The sequence below is a fragment of the Scomber japonicus genome, chromosome 5, assembly GCF_027409825.1.
Source record: "Scomber japonicus isolate fScoJap1 chromosome 5, fScoJap1.pri, whole genome shotgun sequence".
In the NCBI taxonomy this organism is placed as follows: domain Eukaryota; kingdom Metazoa; phylum Chordata; class Actinopteri; order Scombriformes; family Scombridae; genus Scomber; species Scomber japonicus.
In genome coordinates this window covers 31,611,738-31,636,358 of record NC_070582.1, presented here as the reverse complement: position 1 = coordinate 31,636,358, position 24,621 = coordinate 31,611,738, and the positions used below count along the sequence as shown (strand labels likewise).

Below are 24,621 nucleotides of genomic sequence, written 5' to 3'. Positions count from 1 at the left end.
TTCAAAGTTGCAGTAAAGGCCACCTTAATTAATACCTCCCACGCAATAGAATGTATGGTGGGAAATGCTCGGTTTATATCAGTGATATTCTCATATTCCTGCATATGTGCTAACTCACACACACTTCTTTTATTTCAGCTTTTTCTAGGCTTGCTTTCACTGGCAGGAACTTACTGGCCCTTCTTTTTTTATTGTACAGGTTGCACTGGTTGAGATCTGATCCAAATACAAGCCTGATCACCTCCACATGTGGTCACTCTGATCCAATCAAAATGCATTCTGAGTGCATTTATACCTGTATGAACATGTATTTTTCATCATCCAGATAATGTATCCAGATGTAGATCACATAATGAAATGGTCAGGTATTAATGGAGCCAAAAAGGCAGGCAAAGTGTCAAGATCAATTAATCAATTAATCAATCATTCACTCAATCAAACTTCATCTATGTAGCACCTTTCATACAGGCTAGTGCTGTACAAAGTGCTTTATAGTTATAATAAGAAAGAACAAGTGACAACATAAAGAAATGAGTAAAACAAAGCTGAACAAACTAAAAGATGAAGTTATATAACAGCTGGACTGAAACTTGGTTAAAATAAGAGATGAAGTTTAATAACTGCTGGACTAAACTAGTTTAGCTTAAGCACTGGCAGAAGCCACGAGTCAGCAGATGTAACATGAGGGTGAAGGAGATCTCAATCAAGCCCACTGTTCTGAGGTCTAAACACCTGTGTAAGTCAGTAATGGCTCATTGCTGTTTGTACAATAGTTAGAAAGCACAAATTATAATGAAGTAGAAGTAACATAGTTTCAAATCTACTTCAATATCATAATTAAAAATTGGCCCATTAGGCCTTTCGATCTTGCTCGAGCAGCGTGAATAGTATGAGTTTAACAAATAGACTAATTAAAGTTGTAGCTCATTTTGATCCAGGAGCTTATCACAGTAAAAATCCTTCAGCAATGATTTTTTTTTATTCTAAGAGCAGACCAAAACCAAAACATCTCCCAAGGAAGGCAATTTTGGTGTTTAATTAGTAGAAAAAGGGCTTGCAGCGTAAGCATACTTTAAGCCGTATCAATACTCTCCTTCTCCAATCACTGGCTAGAATAGCAAACAACTGATAACCCAAACTCTATTGTGAAAGTCATTTGCCAGACTAGCAGCGATGCACCTGTCCCCTGCACCACTTCCCTCCCTGAAGTCATCTCTCTTAATGACTTGTGCCTATTGTAATTGGCTCTGGATGGTTTCATTTACAGTTGTGATGAGCCAATCAGATTAGCAAGGTGTCATGTGATAGTGTTTATCTGATGGGAGTTTTAACAAGGTCTGGGACTCTCAGTGGCATAACAGATAGTAGAGTAGAAAGTGGAAAATATAAAACCTGATACTGTATCTTCAGCATCCTTCATCAGAACAGTGAGTGCACCTGCTCTTCATATGAAATACTGAATCACATCTGATTTAAATCCGTTGACAATCCACAGAGTAAAAAAAAGAGATGTTCTGTTGAGGCAGAGTTTTGTGTAAAATATCTTATTATTCATTTATTTCCTTTTCAATATAACAGCCTCACTGTTTCTTTTGTTTAATGTCGCTTACGAGGGAAAAACTCATGAAGAAACAGAAGCGAAAGCAGCGTTTCACACCTTTTAAGATGCTTTCAAACAACGTATTTTATATTCCCCGTCTTAAAATAGTCACAGTGAAAGTTCAAATTGATTCCCAACAGCGACAGCTTTATGAGTGCTGCTTTTTAATAATGATTTTCCCTACAGCAAGTGAAAGATAACATTTTACCCGTGTTGACGACAAATACCCTCATTACTGTGCAACAAAAGCCTCGTAAGTAAAAAGCCAATAAGTATTTTATCAAACTACTTGTTCAACAAGCATAAACATGGAAAAAAGCGATATTTTCCAGAGTGTCCATCCACCCACCAAGCAGCACGCAGCACATTGGTTTCCACTAATAACACCAAAACTAGATCTGTATGAACCCTTACTTTTAGAATTTGGCAAATTCTAGTAAACTTTACTGCTGACTGAAACAAAGCAGCTCCTCTGCTCTCTGGCCAGCGCTACCTGCAGGCAGTGAGTCACATCAGCAGCAGAGGGAGGAGGAGGAGGGCAGAGGACAGGAGGACGGGAGGAAGGGAGGATGGGCTGCCCGCACAGAGGAGCAGCTGTGCACACATCCCTTGAATTGGGCGCTGGTGACAGATGGGTTGAAATTGTACCTTGTGTGTGCAGATTGCCAGAGGAGGGAAGTAACCAAGTATTTGTACTTCATTACTGTACTTAAGTAGATGTTCCAGGTCTCTGTACTTTACTTGAGTATTTATTTTTCTGACAACGTTTTACTTTTTCTCCCTTCATTTAAACACAAATATGTATACTTTCTACTCCTTACATTGTTAAAACAGGCTTGTTACTTGTTTCAACCTCAGTGACTTTAGAAAATGAAGACATGACGTGCTTTTTTTCCCTTTTGGTGTATGCGCTCCGTGCTGCCCCTGTTAAGATGCCACTCTGAAGGCTGCTCATATCAAAATCCTCTACTGACAGAGACAGTCCCAACTATGTGTGCAGACAGCAGCAGGAATCCTCCTACCATATGATCACATGCTGTGTGTTAGGCAACTTTCCATCCTTCACCTCAATCATTGGCATGTACTGGGTCAAATTAGGCTTTGTGGTCATCACAACCCTTAGCAAAAAGTAGTATACTTGAAGTTCATTTTATTAAGTATGCTTGAGCGTAAGTATAAGTATAGCAAGTATACTACGGAGCAGGTACTTGTAGTGTACTAGAACGTTTACTAATTTAATACCTCTTGGGAATAAATTGGAACATTTTTGAGTTTATAAAAGTATATTTTATAAGGTCATTCTAAGTTTACAAAAGTACACTTTCAAGTATAAGTACACTCATCTATATACTACTAGTGTACTAGGTTTATACTTGTAGTCCTCATTTTAGTTTATTGAAGCCACAAGTACACTCTTCTATATAGAGCCATTGTACTAGTTCTATACTATATGATCTTGAACATATAAGTTTATAACAGGGTAATACCTCAAAGCTAAAAACATTTTTATTCTGTTAAATGAAATGTAAGCACGAGTAAATGACTTGACCTTATTCTGTACTTGGATCAAGATATACTAAGTATTAGTACTTTGTGGCAGATAGAAGTAAAAAGTATACTAAAGTACAAGTATAAGCTTTAGTATTAAAGTAGAAGTGTAAGTCTTAGTATTAATGTACTTAGTCTTTGACTTTTCTTTATACTTTTCAGTATAAGCCAAGTATACTTCACTCTACTATTCTTAAGTATATAAATATAGTATATAAAAAGTAAACTTCAAGTATACTGCCTCAGTTTTAGTATAAAATAAGTATACTCATAGTACACTTGAATAAACAACTTTTTGCTAAGGCCATACCAAATGTTGACTGTGAGACACTGTCTGCCCTTAACATGGCTGGCAGTGAGTCTGCTCATTTTGGGGAAAACACGAGGCACTCTGATTTATAGTGTTGCTATAGCAGCCGAGGTCATGTGTTTTCCTGTCTCTCTGTGAACACAGTAGAGGTAACTGTTGTCAGAGGTTGGATATGATGAACCCTGAGTAGCATCTAGGTACTCTTCTTATCTGTAGACTAAATTCTATATGCTGGTGATGGGTTGGATATGACTATATTTGGGCATGGCTCAAAGTATGGCATAATCTGTGATGTGAGTGAGTCAGTAAGGAGGGATTAATGCAGTTTTAAAAAATAACGCATTATGCTCGGCCCTTAATCACATTGTAATTAACGCGTTAACGCTAACAGTTATGATATTTATATATAGTCTCTTTTTTTAAAGATTTATTTGGAGCTTTTTGCCTTTGTTTAGATTTTTTTAGATAGTTTTTTGTTTTGTAGAGTTATCAAAAGAGGCATTGTGTATCATTTTTACTTTTTACTTTCTTACTTTTACTTGAGTAAAGGAGTTGAATCAGCGCTTCTACTTTTACCAGACTCTTTTTTTTACACAAGTATCTGTACTTCTACTTAAGTACAGACTGTGAGTACTTTAGCCACCTCTGTCACATTGTGTTTCATAGACGATCTAGCCAAAAACGTACGGATCCGTGTGAATGACAGTTATTCACAGTAGAGGTTGTGAGTTTCCCTGGAGAAACAGCAAAGTGAGAGCACAGCTGTGGGGAGGTGGGGGAGGGGGGGGGTTTTGGCAGGTCTGCTTACACTGTCTTAGTTTACCATTTCCCTGATATGAACATGTTGATATCTGTCCTCCAGTGTAGGGATTACCTCGCTCTCCTCTCCTCAGTTGTTTGGTGTATTACTTTGTGAAGTCTTACTTTGCACTATAATTCCTTCGCTGCAATGGCATAAGAAGTGTGAAACCATACCACATCCTCCAGCCTTAAGCCTCAACACCACTACATAATGTGTAATCATTGCGCAGCCCCTCCTCCTCCCCTGCTGTGTGTTTGAATGGACTGGTATAACCCAAGAGAAATGGGAGAATTAAGCAGAGCATAAATAATAAAGATAAATAATAAAGAGTCAGCATTTCTCCTGTTTTGCTGCGAGACATTGTGAAGTGATGGGAAAGAGATTTAACTCGATTTAAATTCAATATTCTGGTGTAGCAGACCCCTTCCAAAAAGCTCCTCCGGTCCTTGCTCTCATCCTCCTCCCTTTCTCATTTTAGATTTTGCCTTCATTTATCTTTCCTTATTCTCGTCCACCTGTGAATTAGTCTTTCTGACTGTTTAGCTGCAGTATGATATATTGTGACATTTTCCAATGAGCTATTCCTCATATTATCCGTGCTCCTCGCTTCCTCTGGTGCGCTGTCGTCGTCGATGTTGTTGTTGTTGTTGTTATTTCATTTCCGTCATCATCTACGTTTATGTGGCTGCAGAAAAATAATCATAGTAATAACAATGGCGAATATTTTTAGCCAAGGGCATCATCCACTGGTTGTTTGTATCAAAGCTGTCCTGGCATTTAATGGTTATTCTAATGAGAAATAAGAAATGTAGCCAGATAAGAGGAGTCTTGTTTCCAGCTTTGTCCTTGGTGACTCTTCAGGTGGAGGCCTTTTTTTTGTGTAAAACTTACCGATGGCTATTGTGTAGAAAAAATGGATCAAATGTTCTTCTTGTGCTTCCTGCCCCCACCTCCCCTCTCCCCCCTCCCAAAGGGGAAGCAGGGGAAGCAAACACATCATGGGTTTTATACACAAACAGATTTCAAACCTCTGCTGCTGGTCACAACCTCGTCTTTTATTCCTCTTTTCCAACAGTTGCAAGGGGAAAGTCAGACAATAAAAGGAAAAAAAAAAATCTCCAAAAAACATCAAGAGATAACAACAAGTGACAGTCAGACAGAAAAAGAGAGCATCAGCCTCAAGCAAAAGTGTTGGTAGCAAAGTGTTTCAGGGGGTAGATAGAGAGATAGGAAAAGAGAGGGAGGGAGGGAGGGAGGGAGGGAGGGAAGAAAGAAAGCACAGTTTTTAGCCTGTAGCTGTGGATTAGCCCTGACAGCCCCAGGAGTCAATCAGTCTGCTTGCTCCTCTCATCTCTGGGCAGACAGGAGAATAACAGGACTGTGAACTGGCAGCCAGGGGCAGGTAGAGGTGTAGGGAGTGCTGGTGGAGGACGGAGGTATAGAGCGAGAGAGCAAAGCCTAAAGGGAGAGAGGTTGGAGGCGAGGAAGTCACCCTTTGCACTAAGACTTTGGCTTAAATCCTTGTTGGATCCACACTGTGAATATATGGTGGTGTTCTGAGAGTAGTACAGATGAGTGTGTGAAACCTCGTTCAGCCACCATCAACCAGCAAGCACAGTCATTTCATACTGCTAATGTTTTATTTGATTCTATTTTAATTTGTGTGTGTGTGTGTGTGTGTGTGTGTGTGAGAGAGAGAGAGTGTGTGTGTGAGAGTGTGAGAGAGAGGGTGTTTCTGGTCGCCAGTGGACATCATGTAAATTGCTTTTATAACTGACTTCAAAATGGGATAAAAAAAAAATGAATTGGTTGTCCTCGAGTTTTTAATGTTTGAAACACATTTCCAGTTGTCTAAAAGCGTAACATGAGGTGAATGAGATGTAAGTGAGCATCTGGAAAAGCAAAAAGTCCCAGAGTTTTTCTTCGAGTCTCGCCTCTTCATCACTAATTGAATGATTCATCGATCTGATGCTTCTTGATATCTGCTTCAATACTGACCTTGTTAAAGTGACTGCAGATCACAGAAGGTGACAGATCTATCATAAATACTTTCATCACAAATTGTAAAATATTTCAAAAAGCTTCTAGTGCAATAAAATGGAATCATTGAACACAATTTGGAGTTTTTCCACTGAAATTGGGTTGTGTTAAATAAAGTGCTCCCTTTTCTTCAGCTCAGTGTTCTGAAAGCCAAAAAAAAGATAACCTTTAAAGTCGGTACAAAGCAATGATCAATATGTGTTCTGAGTGTGTCACACTACAGAAAAATGTGGAATGAACCACCCAGCCAAGTTTGAATGATTAATGTTGCCAAGTATGTAAAATTAGCTTCCAAAATTATGTAAAAATAAGCAGTATTCTCTGCTCTGAAACAATGGAGGCGTGTTTGATGGAGGCACTGAAAGCACAGCCCAAGTGAGCGGCAAACAATGCGCATACCAAACTTCTGTATATAAATACACAATTTAAAATAACCCTTGTTTGTTGGTGTGAGGCAGCAACGTGGATGCTATATGAAGTTTTTGGAGCCACTGTTTAATTCTGAACATATTTTGTAGGTATATGTGGACTTATTTCAGTAAAAATATAACTGGAATGACTATTTAACAAGCGATTCATCACCAATTATTGTTATATTAAATCGTCATTCTTTTAAATGGAGTTCACTACACTAATTGTTACTCATCTGCTGAAGAGTGGTTTCATTGAGACCTCTCACACCATGCTTTTTGGTGAAGTGGGTGACTCTGTGTGACTGCCCAGCAAATGCTCTCCATATGGCTGCACAGCTAGTACTGAACAGCTGCTGAAGTTGGTATCACTACCTGGTATATAAAGAGCAACTATGATTAACCCTAAGGTTTTTATATAGTGTGTGTATGTGTATGTGTATGTGTATGTGTATGTGTCAATATGTCATAGTGTCACCATTTCAGGCCAGCCTAAAAAATCCTTAACGCTCCTGTTGTCCTCAAGTCAAGGAAGGAAGGACGGAATGGAGGAAGAAGGGAGGAAAGGAGGGAGGAAGAAGGAAGGTGGGAAGGAGGGAAAGGAAGGAAGGACAAAGGAAGAAAGGAAGAAAGGTAGGAGGGAGGGATGAAAGAGAGAAGGAGAGGGAGGAAGGACAGACAGAAAGAAGGAAAGAAGGAAGGAAGAATGGAAGGGAGGAAGAAGGAAGGAAAGGAGGAAAGAAGGGAGGAAGAAGGGAGGAAAGGAGGGAAGGACAGACAGAAGGAAGGAAGGAAGAATGGAAGGGAGGAAGAAGGAAGGAAAGGAAGAAAGAAGGAAGGAAGAAAGGTAGGAGCGAGGGATGAAAGAGAGAAAGAGGGAGGGAGGAAGGACAGACAGAAGGAGGAAAGAAGGAACAGTAGAAACAGACGGGGTGAATTTGACCCAGGAGGACGACACGAAGGTTAAAAATGCATAAATGGTTCAAACAGTTACAGACTCTAACTCACTTCACAGTCTTTTCACGTTTTCATATATTTTATATAATGTTTAAAAAGGAATCTCTCATTTAGCTGATTTTGATTCAACTTTGGTTTAGAATTAGCTCAAAGGTAAACTTTGTCAACACTTCACAGAACTAGTCTTCTCCTCATTCTACCTCCAGAATCCCTCCAACTGTGTCAGCAAATGGGATTCATGACACAGACTAGAAAGGAGTTGAATTCTTTCTTCTTGGACTCCTCAGGTGTCACAGAACACTGGATTAAAAGACTTTTCTTCTTGTGAGAAAAGAGACTGTGTTACCACAATTTAACCTCATCATCTTGTTTTGATGAGTTGGGACACTACTGTCTCTAGGTTTCTATCCAACTCAAAATATCTAGCTGTGACAGATACCTGCATGCACACACACACACACACACACACACACACACACACACACATCCTCATTTGGTCCTTCACTGTGTTGTGACTTCAGATGAGAATGAACATGCATTATGAACCAATGCTTTGCTTGTGTATTCTACAGTATGTGTCTTAAGCTAAAGTGTCAATGTTTCTTAAGAACACAATCATCTTGCAGCCCGTGTATTTAGGACTGGGTAATATACAGGGATATAATGTAGATATCATGACATGACACTAGATATTGTCTTATATTTTGGATATCATAATGTCCTGATATGTTAAATGGTAAGATATGAGTGTTGTCTCCTGGTTTTAAAGGCTTACAGTTAAGTGATTAAACAGACTGTTCTAGCTGTTCCATTATTTGCCTTTTGTGAAAGCACCAATAGTTATCCTGACAATATTGATATATTATCAATATCAAGCTATTTCTAAAAATATTGTAATAATTGATTTTGTCCAAATCGCCCAGCCCTACATATATTATTATCCTCAAAGTAATGCCAGTCAAAATGGTCCAACTCTCATATTAATAATAATGATAATAATGATGATGATAATAGGTGAGATGTATATATAGCGCCTTTCACAAAGCCAAGGACGCTTTACACAGGATAAAACAAACAAAACAAAACAAAAGGGTGAAAAAAACAAATCAAGACTGAGCAGGAGAAGAGGAAGATAAGTGTTGATTGAAGAGAAAAGGTTTTTAACTGGGACTTGTAAATAGAGACGGAGGGGGCAATCACGGAGGGATTGTGGTAGAGAGTTCCAGAGCTTGGGGGCCGTGGAGCTGAAGGAGCAGCCTCCCAAGGTGGACAGATCAGTGCGTGGGACTGTGAGGAGGTTGGAGGTGGAGGATCTGAGGGAGCGAGGAGGAGAGTAGGGTGACAGGAGACTCATCTTTCCATGCTTAAATGTGTTATTAAAATAAGTGAATCATAGATTAAACTGACACATTATATAATATTTCATATCATTTAAACCATAGCATGCATGTGTAACAAACTGCAGTTTATCTTATTGTGCTGTTCTGTATATTGATATTGATATTGGTATTGTATTGGTCTAGTTCATTACATCATTGAGTGATTTTATTGAAGTAGAGATGTGGTTGATCTCTGGGAGGTCATCAGAGTCAAAGAGATGAACACAGACGAAAAATATCCCCACTTCATCTGTAGCTTTATTTTGGGCAGATGTTACTGACATGTGTCTTCCACATCAAAGCAAACCTCTGGCTACACTAAAGAAGAAGTGAGGTCACACTATAGACAGGTAGCAATCATTACTAGGCCCATGCCAAAGCCATTATAATATAGCATGTCCAGTTCTATCTTCCTTTTTACACTTCCAATGAGACGGTCCCTAAGAATCTCATATCATGTGACCTCCTAAATTAACTGTCTTTTCTTTTGTCAAGCTAAGTGCAGTATTGTAACTCCAGTGAAATGGAGTTATTTAGTAAATCAGTCAGTGCTGTTCTCAGAGACAACCATCCCAAATCTGTTTATCTCCCTCATCTAATGATTAAACCCTTTGATGATTCAGCAAATTACCTGAAGAAACCATTAACATAAAAGAGTGTGTCTTAAGGCTCCTACAGTGCTCTTAACATCCACTGGGACTCCAAAGCTCAACAGCTGATTTCTTAACTAAACACTGATCCCAGATGCAGCAATCATCTTTTCCTGTGATTAAACAGTTGAACTGAAACTGTACTGAAGTTGCTTAGTCAAATGATCTCAGCAGCAATTATCATTTCCAATAGTTTACATAATCATCATTGCTCATCCATCACTTTTAATTCATCATTTAAATCCTTTACACTCGTTCTGGTTGATTATCCATCTATATGTTTGCATTGCTTTCTTATTTATTCACTTATTAAAGAAGTGCATTCATCAGTAGGCCAATGTCAGAGTACATCACTGTATTGTTACACACTACATCAGACTTGAGATTGACTCTCCTCTCAGCACACGTGTGAGTTTAGCACTGTTACAGGAGTTTCCTGAACTGGCTCCTTTAATACTGAAGAGGGACTTTGATGGAGACAATTCAAATTAATCTCAGTCGTTAATTAGTGTAATTTCTGCTCTCGAACCAATTTATCAGAATCAATCCTCGCTTGTGTAAAGTTAATTTTAGCTTTGGACTGTTCAATTTTTCAGTGAAAATAATACATCATTAATTATCTCATTTGTATAAAGCACTCTTTACTTTAGGAAAGAAGTTACTTAAGCTTATGCAAGTTTCAAAAACTTTAACTTCATCCTTGTAGCTTATAATGGAACCTAAATAAAGGAGAGTAGCCTGGGAAAAAAACAAAAGGAAGGCTGCAGAGCAAAATGATGCATGGATTTCCATTTAACTTCATTTGAACCTGTTACCAAGATGCAGAAAGAGCCTCAAAGCTGATTGGATTATTATAAATTCCACAAAACATAATTCACTTGCGAGCACATTGGGATTAAGTTTTACAATACCATGCAAAGCCCAGGGTCAACCGCTGCTGAGGGGAGATGGACTGTAATAAAGACTAGGAAAGAAACGTCTCTCCTAATGAACACACACACACACACACACACACACACACACACACACACACACACACACACACACACACACACACACACTGCACTACAAATGAGTATTGAGTCTAGTACATAACATGAAGCGGCTGCAATTCAATTTGCCTATTAAATTATTCTTTCAAATAAATGAGCAACACCCTGAATGGTCAATTTTGGGTATAGAATAACACAGAATCTGGGGGGTGGGGGGGGTGGGGGCTTAGACTCTGAATGGAACTGTATAGTACTGCACACAGTAGTTATATTGTGTGGTTGTTTTATGACTATATACCACTAATATGATATTAACTCTAATAATTAGCTGTAGATACACAGCAGCAGCAGCAGCAGCAGCAGCCATAAACACACTTTCTACTTGTGTTATGTTGCTTTAGCTTGGAGCCTGTGCAATAGAGATTTAAAACCTTCATATTTAGACAGGAGTGGTTTGCTGTCACACAGTTTCATCGCCCAGCAACAACACTTTTGACAGCTTGATGTGGCAATGAACACTTTTTTTTGGAGACAACACAGCCTTTAACACTTAAAGGCTTCATCACCCCCTCATTTTACTCTTTTTGTGCACCACAGAAAATCCCTTTTTTTTCCTTTAATATCGCCTTCTTTAGTATTTATGTTCTCTTTAGTGTCTAACACACTGATGTGGATGGAGACGATGTAGCGACAAGAATCCGCTATCGCCCGTCTTCTTTAGAAACTTGTGGCGTGTGTTGAATCTGAACTTTTTTTAGTGACAAAGCAGTGTGAAGTAGAGGCCACCAGACAAGCTCCATTGATGCCGAGGCAGGCCGATGATGACACAGGCGTGATGCAAGGGAGATAAGGAGGAGTATAGGAAAGGAGAAGGAGCGGAAAAATGGAGTGATTAGGTGAGGGGAGGATTCATTTCAGAAGACAAACAGCTTCATTTAAAGCTAGCCAAGCACAGAGACGCTGGCTCTCCCGCCACAAATGTGGAGAAATTTGCATCTTTTCAGCGACGGAGGAGGCGAGCTCCGTCCTCACTCTCTTGGTCTCATGTCTCCAGTGGTAATAGATTATCAACAATCTCAGCCTGAAGTGCCTGCTGTCTTTGATTTGCTTTTAAACACATTTTCTCTCTGCTTCTGCCAAAGTAATTCTCCTCCGCTCTTGATTTGCTGTTGATATTGTCACAGTCACACGTATCTACACTATATCAGGACTGGTTGCTCTTATGTTTGATTCCTTGACTACTTATAGAAACTAGAACTGTCAATAAGTTAACATATAACAAATGAATAGCTAATATTGATCTTTGTAATATTGAAGCTTGTAATAATGGATATTAAAATGTAAAATCAACACTAAGGAAGTGTGTTTGAATTCAAAGACTGCTGTTCAATAGCATCTTTTAAACTTTAAACACTAATGATCTCATTGTGAACTACAGATTTCCAATAAGACCATTAAGACCATTGACTGTCATGTTGAAAGGCTTATTTTGTGATATGCACTCACACAAATAATTACAACATTCTGACTTTTAAATTGCAATTTGAATTTAAAAACCATCAAGGCCAAAACAAAAGAGAGATGTCAGCTTAAAAAGCAATCATTTCTGATACACAGTACATTTCTATAAATGATCATTAACAACAGGAAATGCTTTCCATGTCTGAGTGCTAGTTGAATGTCGTCAAGGTCTTCAGTAGTCCTTGTCAATATGAAAAAAGGAAAGATTGTGATTCACACATGGAAGACACACATAGAAAGAACTAGAAGGGTTAGGATTAGGGGGTTTCCTTCACAAATGTTTTGCCAACATTCAGAGTATAATTTAGCCCCTTTCCTAACTATTTAACATGACATAGTTGATACCAATGGGTGCCTTAAGTTGTGTAGTTTCATATGACAATGGTATCTTCACTTCACTATCTTTAACCCTTATATACTGTTTGGGTCAAATTTGACCCGTTTTGACATGTGACAGCTGTAAAAACCCTGAAATCTCATGACTTTTCCTAAAGTGGCCCAAAATGCACAAAAATGAAAATATTGTTAAATGTCCATTGAGGTTAATGTTACCCTCATACTGACATGTCATTTTGTTAAATTAATATTTAATAGTTTTAATAAGATAATAGTTATGAGGATTTCTTTTTATGATGTAGCAGTGAAGACTGATGGCTCTAATGGTTCTACAATAAACCCCACACTTCCATAAAGTTCTGCTCATTTTCACTTTACATTAAATATATTTACATCATTATTGTTATGTTATATTTTCATGTCTTAGGTAAAATAAGATGATATTGTGTGATAGTAGCTGTTTTTACTCCATAAATGAATGATGTAAAAGCTAAAAACTACACTCTCTCTGCTCTCTGAAACATGAATCAAGGTTTAATCACACATTTATTGATCAGTCAGATCAACTATTGATGCTTTCTAAATGGATTGTGGTTCAATATTTGGTATAGACATTTTATGAGAGGATTCTTAGACTGGGTCAAACTCCACCTGGAACATACTGTGAGGGTGTAGAATATGAACAGTATGTGAGGGTTATAACTGATCTAAAAGACATTAATGTGTTTGTTTGTTTTTTTTATGTGTTAAATGTTTTAAATTAATCCAAAAATGAACGTGTTAATTTAGACAGCATTAATAGATAATAACACAAGCCACTGCAGAGATGGGACACATTTCACAATAATTACACAACACAAATAGCAAACTCGCTACATCATTTATTTGATGTCTCTCAATAACAATCTGCTGATTGTTTCACAGCTGAGATGGAAATTAATAACGTTGTGAGCTCAGCAAACAAACAGATCACAGTCATTATCTGCTCAACACAATCAACGGCTGGGATTTCTCCCTCTACACAGCATTACAAATATATATACATATATATATATATATATATATAGATATAAAATGATATAATATCAAATATATATTTATCTTTGCCTGCTTGTCTGACTGCAAATGTTTATATACTCAACTGGTGCTTTGAAGGGAGTCAAAAAGGAAAAAGAAGACAAATCTGGCTAAAGTATACTTATTGTTATGGCTTCCTTCTGGTGCAGTGAGAACAACTCGGCTTTATAACTGACCTTGTGAGTTGGTGGGAGTGCAGAGACAAACTGTTGCCTTTGTGTGTGTGTGTGTGTGTGTGTGTATCCAGTTGGATGACTGCCATTACACTAGCAAATCATTAGCACCTCCACATGCCTTTAAGGTTTACACTACACTAGACATAGAGTACGCCCATGCATTGGCACACATAGTAAGTATTTAGCATTCACATTTATACTTGCAGCCGAGGCAACACTTTATGTTGCAGTGTTGAACATGTTGTGTGTGAATAATGAGCCACAGCTTGGAGATAAGATCATTTCCATCTGAATTGTTTGACCCATATTATAAAGTTCTTCTTTTAAAAGATGGTACCATGAACTCAAGGGCTTGTCGTATAGGTTTGGGATGCAGTGAAGTGAATATGTATTTAAATGAATCTGACAATAAGCAAATCAGAATTTTGTTTATTTTATTTTAATGTATTAGTTTATTTAACAAGGGTTGACTGTGGAGCCAGAGTTTGCTATGTCTGCAGACGCTGGGCAGGAAAATATTAAAGACAATACCGTACAATACAAACAATAAAATACAATACAATGAACTATATTTGTACATCACATATAGTATAAAACATCATACAAAATATACTGTACATAACATACATGTTGCAAAACAGCTAGTTCCATACACATGTTAAGATTTTCTGCTCTAACTTTAAAGTGCTGATTTTCTCATAATAAAACTGGCTTTCAATCATAATGATGCAACCAAAAAGTTAGGGGGGGGGGGGGGGGGGGGGGCGATGCTAAACCTCATATTAATGCATGGAAGATACTGATAATGTAATTGCATTATTACTACAAACAATAATGTCCTTGTCTTTGATTGATGCTCAATTCAGTCATATTTTAGGAGATAATTAACCGTAACAATATAAAATGAACATGCAAAATAAATATTTGTTTTTACCCAAAAAAAGAATGCAGAGAAGTTGTTGGTGCAGAGTAGTGTCTGTACATCTTCCTCTCAGGCTGCATGTAGTAGAAATTAATGACAACTCACACCAGCACATAAACATTTTTTTATGAGTGCCTCCCTTGTTTCATCTGGATTGTGGAGGCTGGAGGGTAAGAAGACAAAGAAATGTTAAATCAACCCCCCCCCCCCTCCCCTCATCCCTATGCCCTTATGGAGTAGTAAATCTGCCAGTGTTATCACGGTAAACTGCTTACATCCCATGATAGACAGCATTTAGTGAGGGCTGGAGTAAGCCAATGGTCAGTTCATTATGTGGAACCTGTTTTCTGAGTAGTTTTGTATATTATGAGACTCTGGCCAAACCTGCCTATAATGAAAATGGAATATATTTTTATCTGACAGTTATTTTTCCTCATTCATTTATTTTTTTATATATATATTTATGTCTTAAAAAGCCAATATTTTCTGCTCAATGTGTGCATCTTTCTCTAACAGCACCATAAAGCATAAAGACCAAGACTGGCTTTCATTCCAATCCAGCATCACTTGACATTTATTGCACACATACAGTACTGTATCTTGACCCCCCCTCCACCCCCCAGCCCCCAGCCTAAATTGTCTGCAAATATTTTTTTTACCTTGAAAGGTAGAGGGGACCCATTTTCCAATTACAGATCTTGTCTTTAGGTGTTAATTGCTGACTGACCTCTGGAGCTTCTTTCGGATGCCGTGTAGCTTTTTTAATAACCTCTAATCGCAGTGAAACAGAGAGCAGTAATAGAGAGGAGCCAAGCTGCTTTTTAACCCAGCATCCTTCAATAAAGGTGTAATCTCATACAAACACAGAAGCCCTTCGTGTGCCAAGTCAAAACACTCTTTTAGCTAAACATGAGCCAGTGTGATTCAGGGTCTTCCTGCATTGAAACAGCACACAGTTTTTGTTTTGCTGGGGTTAAATCGGGTCAGCTGAATTAAAAAGAACAGGATGGCTCTTATTGAATTAACTAGTGTTTTGGTTGCATTTTGACATTGCAGAAGGAGAAGGGTGAATAATCATGAGTGCACTGTGTTTTAATGTAGCCGCATTGCATTATTGCTCTTTTCACATCATTACTTTTCCAGGGCCAAATTACAGCAGTAAACTTTGCAGAGTGAATCTTGTCCTATCCTAATATGTATGTGTGTGTGTGTGTGTGTGTGTGTGTGTGTGTGTGTGTGTGTGTGTGTGTGTGTGTGTGTGTGTGTGTGTGTGTGTGTGTGTGTGTGTGTGTGTGTGTGTGTGTGTGTGTGTGTGTGTGTGTGTGTGTGTTTCCAGGAAGCCCGCCAGCCACAGGTACCGGCACATTGGTCATCAACCTGGAAGACTACAATGACAATGCTCCGTACGTGGTCCCATCGGTAGCGCGAGTGTGTGAAGATGCCCACGATATGAACGTGGCCATAGTTGGCGGACGGGACAAGGACCTGCCACCCAATGCTGCACCCTTTAAGATCGAACTAGGAAAACAGCCCGGCCTTGATAAAACATGGAAGGTTACCAGAGTCAACTGTGAGTATTTTAGTTTGATTCGATCACTCTTGAACTTGAATTGAACCAGTAGGGGAGGAGCAGGATTGGTTGTCACATTCATTAGATCTTGGTTCCTAGAGGATGCTGTTAAAAAGTGTTGGTACTGAAAGTTTCAGAATTTAGGTGAGATGTTTCTTCCACAGTCATTTCTGGGGTAACCACTAATTGAGATGAGAGGATGTTGAAAATGTAAATATCCAGCTCTTCAGTGTTTCTCTTCTAGGCTTTTACACAATGAGTTTATAATCAAACAATCATCAGCATTAAAAAGTATGAAGAGAGAGCTATAGTTAGGTAGGTTTTTTTCTTAGCTACACTAAATCATGTGGTTGTTAGCTTTGTTGGTAGCAAAACATCCCAGTTGGGGAAGTTTGTCACATTCTCTTTGGGGTTGGTTGTCACATGTTGGCATATATACATATATGGTTTGATATATCTAGTTCTTTCTTTCTTTTAAGAGAGCAGAATGAGCAGGAACTTTGTCAAGAAGACAAACAAGAGCCAGACTCCTCAGGATGTAAAGCTCAGAGCAGTCAGAGAGGTGGAAATGTACAATATGGTCATATAAGGACAAAAAATGCTCTTATAAGAATGATTTTTCCTGTTTATGTTCTCTTGGTGCAGGAGATGTGTTAGGTTGTGTTTCAATGAAACTAAACATTTTAAATAATGTTTAAGATTGTCTACATTTTTGACTTTTCCTCATTAAAACAACACAGAGACAAACAACTCCATAGTGTGTGACTACCAACCCCATGATGCACAAGACATATTTGATGGTTCATATCTTTAGAACAGAATGAGCTGAAGGAGAGTCAGACCACTCTATTCCTACCTGACACTTTAAGCTTCTAGTACGTTAAAAGTAAGTTAAAAGGAATCTATCCAGTATACTGTTTGTGAGGAATTCAAATGAAAGTAAAAAGTGTGACTACCAACCCGGTTCTCCCCTACAGACATAAAAATGGAGATGAAAACAGAAAAGTTTCACCTTTTAGTGATCACAGGGGAAAGCATTTGTCAAAAATAGTTGCAGATTTGTTCACCAAAAATAATGTTTTCCTGCTATTACTAATTTTCATTAAACCAACAAGCTTTGAACCTGCTCACAGGTTTGCTAAAAAAAGCACACTGGGAAATGTAGGGATGAAATAAACTAAGAAAATAAGTGTGAGAGGAAGCCGCCAAAGCACGAAATTGAATTACATTAGAAGAATATTAAAGGGTCATGAGAGCTCATATTGTGTCACAGTGATCATACGAGCCCATGCTGAATACAGAACGGAGCGGTCTTACCTGCAGATGCTAGCAGGATGCAGAGTAAAAATGATCCAAGGAGGGAAAAGAGGGCAAAGAGAGGGAGAGAGAGACAGACAACCAAGACATTGGATCAGGGTTGCATGACCGACAGCACTGTCTGTGTGTGTTTGAGTGACAGAGCAGAGCTAAAACCTGCCCAGAGGTATTAGCTGTGACTGACAGCGGGAGAGGGAGGTACAGACACTCCTCAATCACCAGCGCTGGAAGAGACAGATAGGGCCAGCAGAGAAAGAGCCAGCTCCCAGTGAAATGGACTGGCACTGTGTTCGCCTCAGCTGTGTGTGTGCCTGTGTGTGAGTCTATTCTAAAGGTGTGTGTGCAAACACAGGTAGGAGGTTGTGTTAATGCCTCGACAGTATATCTCTATAAAACTATGTCCTGACATGCAGCAGCTAGTTTTAATCCCTCTCTACAATTGTTTATGGAGTGTTTGGTGAACTGACAGATATATCGTAAAGCATCTTATACTTTTTCACAAAATACATCTTTAAATCTAATTTTGAATCTTTACTTTTAAGAAATTTTATTTGGTCAGTTTTAAAATATAGTGAAAAATTAAAGGAATCTAATTTGACATTTTGGCGAAATGTCAGCTAGTTAGCTTAGCATTATGACTTGAAAAAGAGGGAAACAGCTAGCCTGGCTCTTCCCAAATATAACAAAATCCTAACAAAAGCACAGCAGTGCGTTCCAGTTGTACTTGGAAGTCGGAATTTCTGAGTTCTTAGTCAGAAATTTCGGAAAGTTAGACATACCCCATCAGCCCCATGCAACTGTTTGGAAGTTGTAGTAAAATCCTGTTTATTTGCAGTTTTATCTTATTTGTGTCTCATTAAATCAGTTGTACACAAAGCACTGTCCAGCTTTTATCTATGGACATGTTGCTGTGGTGTCTGTATGAACAAAATACAGCAAAATGCGTCTTTATTAACCGGCTAACCTGGCTAAAACTGGTTTTCTGACTTGTAAACTGGAACAATACAAACTGGGGTGTGACGTCATACCCAGCTCCAAGTTCAGACTTCTGAGGTAAATGGAACGCAGCATTAAACTCACTTGTTAATAAATCAGTACAAAAAGTGCAAAAAAAATGACAAAGGCCAGGCTAGCTGTTTCCCCCTGTTCCCAGGTTTTATGCTAAGCTAAGCTAACCAGCTGCTGGCTGTTGCCTTATCTAATGGACATCCTGTATGAATGGCATCAATCTTCTCTTCTAACCCTCAGCAAGGAAGCGAGCAAGCATATTTCCCAAAATGTTGAACTTTTCGTTTAAGGAAAAGAACTTGAATAGATGAGTGAGGAAACACTATGCATGCAGATGCTTCCATACAAACCAACAAATGAATGATTCAATGACTAGGAAAATGACAAGAATCATGGCCTTTGCAATCAAATGATTTTAACCCAGTTTAACACCAAGGGGACCAAATGAGGGAATATATTTTGAAATAATGGTGTTCATCCCCCCAATAGAAGTACAGAGTGTTGAGTCTTTGCAAAGATACAAGGAAGTTTTAATTGTCACCCATCTCTGTTATTTTATGAGCATGTGGAGTTTAAAGTGATGATTTGTTTAACAGATGAACACGAGTCACTGATCTAGTCTGCTTGTTTAAACGTGTTGATTTTACTGATTGTACTGAGGTACTAACAGATGCTGTTTGTTCATTCATCACATGCTGATCAGGTTTTGTTGAAACTTTGAATTTTTAAAATTCAGCATCTCACACTGTACTCATGCATTTTGAAAGCACATGGAGCAGTCACAGAGGTGGCAGTTACTATTTATGTTGTCTTGTGACATTACTTTGAGCGCACAGTTGGACAATGATCATTTTCTAAGTCAATAAAGAACTAAAAGTCACCTTACCTGCAGTTAACAGCCCTGGCAGACAAGTAGAAATGTGCAGCTTTGCATATTGAGGCACATTTCAGCATGAAGCGACTGGCTCCAGTAGGTAACTCTTATCTGTCTCAAGGAATTTTAAAGTGTGATGCAACAAAGTGTAACCATCTTATGCAATTTAACTGGTGCCAAATTTTGTCACCTCAGTTGTCAGGAAGGACTTGGCAATGAGTTACTTGGAGCATATAAGTTTTGTGCCATAATACATTCATTTATTTCTGCTTTTTTTGCACAATGTACAGCTGTTAATGCAGAATAGATGAACAATACATTCAGGATTTTGGGGATTAGTGCACATCCGATACGCTGAACTTCCCTTTTCCCTCTGTGTGTTCCCCCAACAGCCACACATTCCCAAATCATGCTTTTGCACAGTCTGAAGAAAGCCAACTACCAGGTCCCGTTGCTCATCACTGACTCGGGGGTGCCACCTCTGTCCAACAACACAGAAGTCAAAGTTCAGGTGTGCGTCTGTAAGAAGAACAGGATGCACTGCAGCTCCGCTCACTCCCACAGCGCCAGCCTTCTCGTGCTGCTCGCGACACTCCTGCTCACCCTACTCTGTAAGTATTATCACACAACAACACACAAGATTTATACTGTAAAAAATGGTGCTTCCAATCCATAATTTGATGAGAAACCCATAAAGACCTATGTCACAACCTGGCTCAAAGGTAGGATAAAAGCTGAAGACCACACATGTTTTTTTTAAACTAGGAAAGATAAATGTATATAAATAAAATACATTTATAATAAATTAAATGAAGTATCTACATGTCAGTTTTCAGTAATGTTTGTAATGTATGGGTGTGTTAAGGTGTGTAAATGTAAGATAAAACAAAAATCGAAATAACCAAAGCTCAAACGAATCAAGCAACTCAAAGAGGAGAGTGATGGAGTGAATGCTCAGAGCTCTATTTATAAAGGAGCAGTCACACCAATTCAGGTGTTGACCATCTCTCCCAATGAGTCACTTCCTAGATCCCAAGCAACCAATAAGAAATGAGGTCAGAGGTCATTGGGCCGTCACACCCATGTTAATCCTAACATACTGTTCAGGGTTAAATGTGACCAATGTTTACATTTGAGAGCTGTAAAAACATCCTATACACATTTATTTTAGCTGGACTAAACCTAATGTGACCCACAGTATACAAAACTGCAAATCAAATGCATTGTATTCTTAAAATTTTGTGCAGCTGACACACATTTTTATTTATGCAAATGTACAAATTTGATCTTGAACTTGAAAAAAAAAATCAGGGTTAAATGTGACTGACTCTGAAAAATGACAAATGAGGCAATCGATTGTTCTTAAACTATAGTCCTTCATGTGTAAGTCCATCTTGACTTCTATGAAATAAGCAAATATATGTGTATAAGGGTATAATTTGCATCCTTTGCACATACAGCAAGTGTGCATTCTCTCATGAATCTTGTCAAAAGTATGCCTTGTGCGTTCTACTTTCTTTTTCTTTTTTTTCCTTCTGTGATGCCTAGGGCATTCCCTGGGAAGTCTAACTTGAATTTACTCTGAATATCTCATTTAAGCCATTAGCAATAGTATGAATAATTCAGCCTCCTCCATTCACAACACAAATGTAATGGAGGACATCCAACAGCTAGTTTGGCACGAAAAAAGTAATTTGCAACTTTAAGACCCGCGGATCCTTGCTCTCCCGTCTAGGCTTGTTCTCTGTAGTTTATAGTCTGGCCCGCTGTACGCTGGAGGCGGAGTGCAGCAGGAGGGATAATAGTGAGAGAAGAAGAAGAAGAGGGGTAGCAATAAGAATGAGAGCGAAAGAGAAAGAAGGCCGGCAGGGGAGAGGCAAAAGAAAAGGGCAATAACTAGAAATGGCAGGCTATGATTTTAGGCTGAAAAGATGCTGTCGTGCTTATTCCGTCTCCTTTTCTGCTGATTTAAGCTAGACTGTAAAATGTATCACTGAGGATCATCATGACAATCGTTCTCCTCTCAGCTCCTCGTCTTCTCTTTTCTTAGTCTTGTTCTATTGATCTTCCCTCTCTCTCTCTGTCACAGCTCCCGTTGATCACTCTAGCTTGCGTTTTACATCTACTTCCAGACTCTCATCCCTCGGCCCTGTCTGCCACTGCTTTTCCTTCCTCGTGCCGCACTCTGCTCTCTGTTTAGCAATCTGCCACACTCTTCCCCCATAATCCTTTGCTCACAGGCAAAATCTCTGCGTCTCATCTTCTCATTTTCCTCCAGGTATCTGTGAATCTCTGCATCTAGCGTGATTGATGCGTATCTTTCTCGAAGCGCTTGTTCATAGCAGATGACTGCGCGACTGCTACTGTATGGGAAGGGTTTTATTTGACTCTCCAACTTCACATCTTCTTCTCTCACTTACCTGCAACTTCTCTGGAAAAACCTCAAGATTCACTGTACACAAAGTATTAAATTAAGCTGACAACGTGTGGCAAGCAACAGTGTGCGAACGCCACACTGGAGCGTCAATAGATCATTAGCTGTGGTTTCACTGCAACACTCAGATCACGAGCGTAAGCCGATGCTGCGTCAGCGGCTACGTACGAGCCACCAAGCTCTAGGAAAGTTTTTGTGGCAGCGATCCTGAGAGTGTCCCAGCTGGAACCGTCAGTTTAGCTTTTCACGCTGTCCTTTTTACAATAAGTATTTTGTTATCTGGGGGTGGGGGGGTTGCCTTGGCAGCAGCCTCAGTGTCTGAACTAGAAAGCATGATATTTGGTTGACAGGCCAAGATCACATTAGGAGAATCTTCTCCACAGATGTCCTTTTACTCTGAATGACAGTAGCATTCATTACACTACTGTAAATAGTGCTGTGATAGACAGTGGCATTCATTAACCAAATAGCTGCACCAGATGACAGATTCTTGAGCTGCCTGATCCTGTGCTCGTGTGCATGTCCATTCATTTTGACCGCAGCGTGTTTGCATAGTTAAAACAGACGTAACCGAGAGCTGTGTTGCCCCGGAGCTGCAGGTTGGAGATTACACAGAGAGGGGAAAAAAAGGTTGGGGTGTGTGTGTGTCTTTCTATTGGGAATGTCAGACTCTATTACAGCTGGACAATATAGGTTCCACCAATTCAGACAGAGAACATCTCTACACACACTTGTGCACACACACATACACAGGGGTGCCTAGAGAGATGACTCCTGCTCAAGCTCATCACAGAGACCTGTGCTGGGGGACAGATAGAGGGGACTGATCACTGCACTGTATAGTCAGATAGTCTGACAGAGAGGCAGAGACGATTCTAGTTTCAATTCCCTCGTCTCCAAGCTGAACTCTGACCCTGCAGAGAGAGAGATGAGGGGGAGAAAAATGAAGAGAGCCAGAGGGGTAGATGGGAAAAGGAGACTAGAATAAAGGTGTGGAGATTAAACTCTCCTGTTTTGTTCTGTTTTGACCCACTGGGCTACAGGCGTATGCATGTCCACACAACAGCACTTTCTTCTTAGCTCCTCTTTCTCTTTGTATCTGTGTCACACTTCCTTTTTCCTGTTTCTGTTTTAGCTCTTTGTCTCTCTTAGCCCCAAACTATGTCTGCTATAAATTACATTTTAAAATCTGCATCGGAAAGAAGTTTTGTAGGTAAAGTAATGCCGGACATATGACGTTTTTCTTTATAACAAAACAGTAAATATTTTTCTCAAACATGTCTACAAACTGCCAAAACGGCCATATGTATCTGAGAATTGTACATTTGTTTTACCTCCAACATCTCCTGACAACAAGAGGAGGTCTGGACCTAATTTGAGACGGATGCAAGGAAAACCTCCCCGGTCTCAATACAAGCATTGATGCTTTGACCTTTTCAATATTTAACTAAAACCTCAATCTTTCCCGAAACCTCAACCAAGTGTTTTAAACACTTTAAATGTAACCTAATGTGGCAGATAGGACCTAAACTGTGGGGGCCCTTGGTGTCCAGAGTCCTGTGCTTTGTATGCCAAGCCATTAGGATCTTCTGACCTGTGACATATTAGACGAAATAGAACATGGGCACCGGTGAAATGTATTTGTATAATGTATCTAACTGTTTCTCATAGAGGAGTGAGAGGAGTGTAGTGTTCCATATGTATTCAAATCTGAAAATTCAAGTTGTGTTTGGGAACACGGGGCTGTGGGAACATAGGGTTGTGGGAACATAGGGTTGTGGGAACATAGGGCTATGAGAACATGCGGCTAGGGGAACATAGGGCTGAGGGAACATGGGGCTGAGGGAACATAGGACTGTGGGAACATAGAGCTGAGGGAACATAGGACTGTGGGAACATAGAGCTGAGGGAACATAGAGCTGAGGGAACATAGGACTGTGGGAACATAGAGCTGAGGGAACATGGGGCTGAGGGAACATGGGACTGTGGGAACATAGAGCTGAGGGAATATAGGACTGTGGGAACATAGAGCTGAGGGAACATAGAGCTGAGGGAATATAGGACTGTGGGAACATAGAGCTGAGGGAACATAGAGCTGAGGGAACATAGAGCTGAGGGAACATAGGACTGTGGGAACATAGAGCTGAGGGAATATAGGACTGTGGGAACATAGAGCTGAGGGAATATAGGACTGTGGGAACATAGAGCTGAGGGAACATAGGACTGTGGGAACATAGAGCTGAGGGAATATAGGACTGTGGGAACATAGGGTTGAGGGAACATAGGGCTGAGGGAACACAGGGCTGAGGAAACATACAGCTGAGGGAATATAGGACTGTGGGAACATAGGGCTGAGGGAACATAAGGCTGTGGGAACATAGGGTTGAGGGAACATAGGGCTGAGGGAACACAGGGCTGAGGAAACATACAGCTGAGGGAATATAGGACTGTGGGAACATAGGGCTGAGGGAACATACAGCTGAGGGAATATAGGACTGTGGGAACATAGGGCTGAGGGAACATAGGGCTGAGGGAACATAGGGCTGAGGGAACATAGAGCAGAGGGAATATAGGACTATGGCAACATAGTGCTGAGGGAACATTGACACTCCCCCTTTTTATGTATCTAGCGGTTTCTCAGAGATGATTGAGAGGGAAGACTGTTCCATATGTATTCAAATCTGAAAATTCAAGTTTT

General features: G+C 39.5%; 1 protein-coding gene across 1 annotated transcript in view; it reads left to right on the top strand.

The window, feature by feature from the left end:
• Positions 1–21,796, top strand: part of cdh13 (cadherin 13, H-cadherin (heart)) — a 263,838-nt gene extending 242,042 nt beyond the window's left edge. Inside the window, exons 13-15 of the mRNA XM_053319996.1 lie at positions 16,057–16,290; positions 19,882–20,100; positions 21,768–21,796. Of these exons, the coding sequence (XP_053175971.1) occupies positions 16,057–16,290; positions 19,882–20,100; positions 21,768–21,796 (482 nt within the window). The remainder of the gene's footprint in view (positions 1–16,056; positions 16,291–19,881; positions 20,101–21,767) is intronic.
• Positions 21,797–24,621: the final 2,825 nt, after the last annotated feature.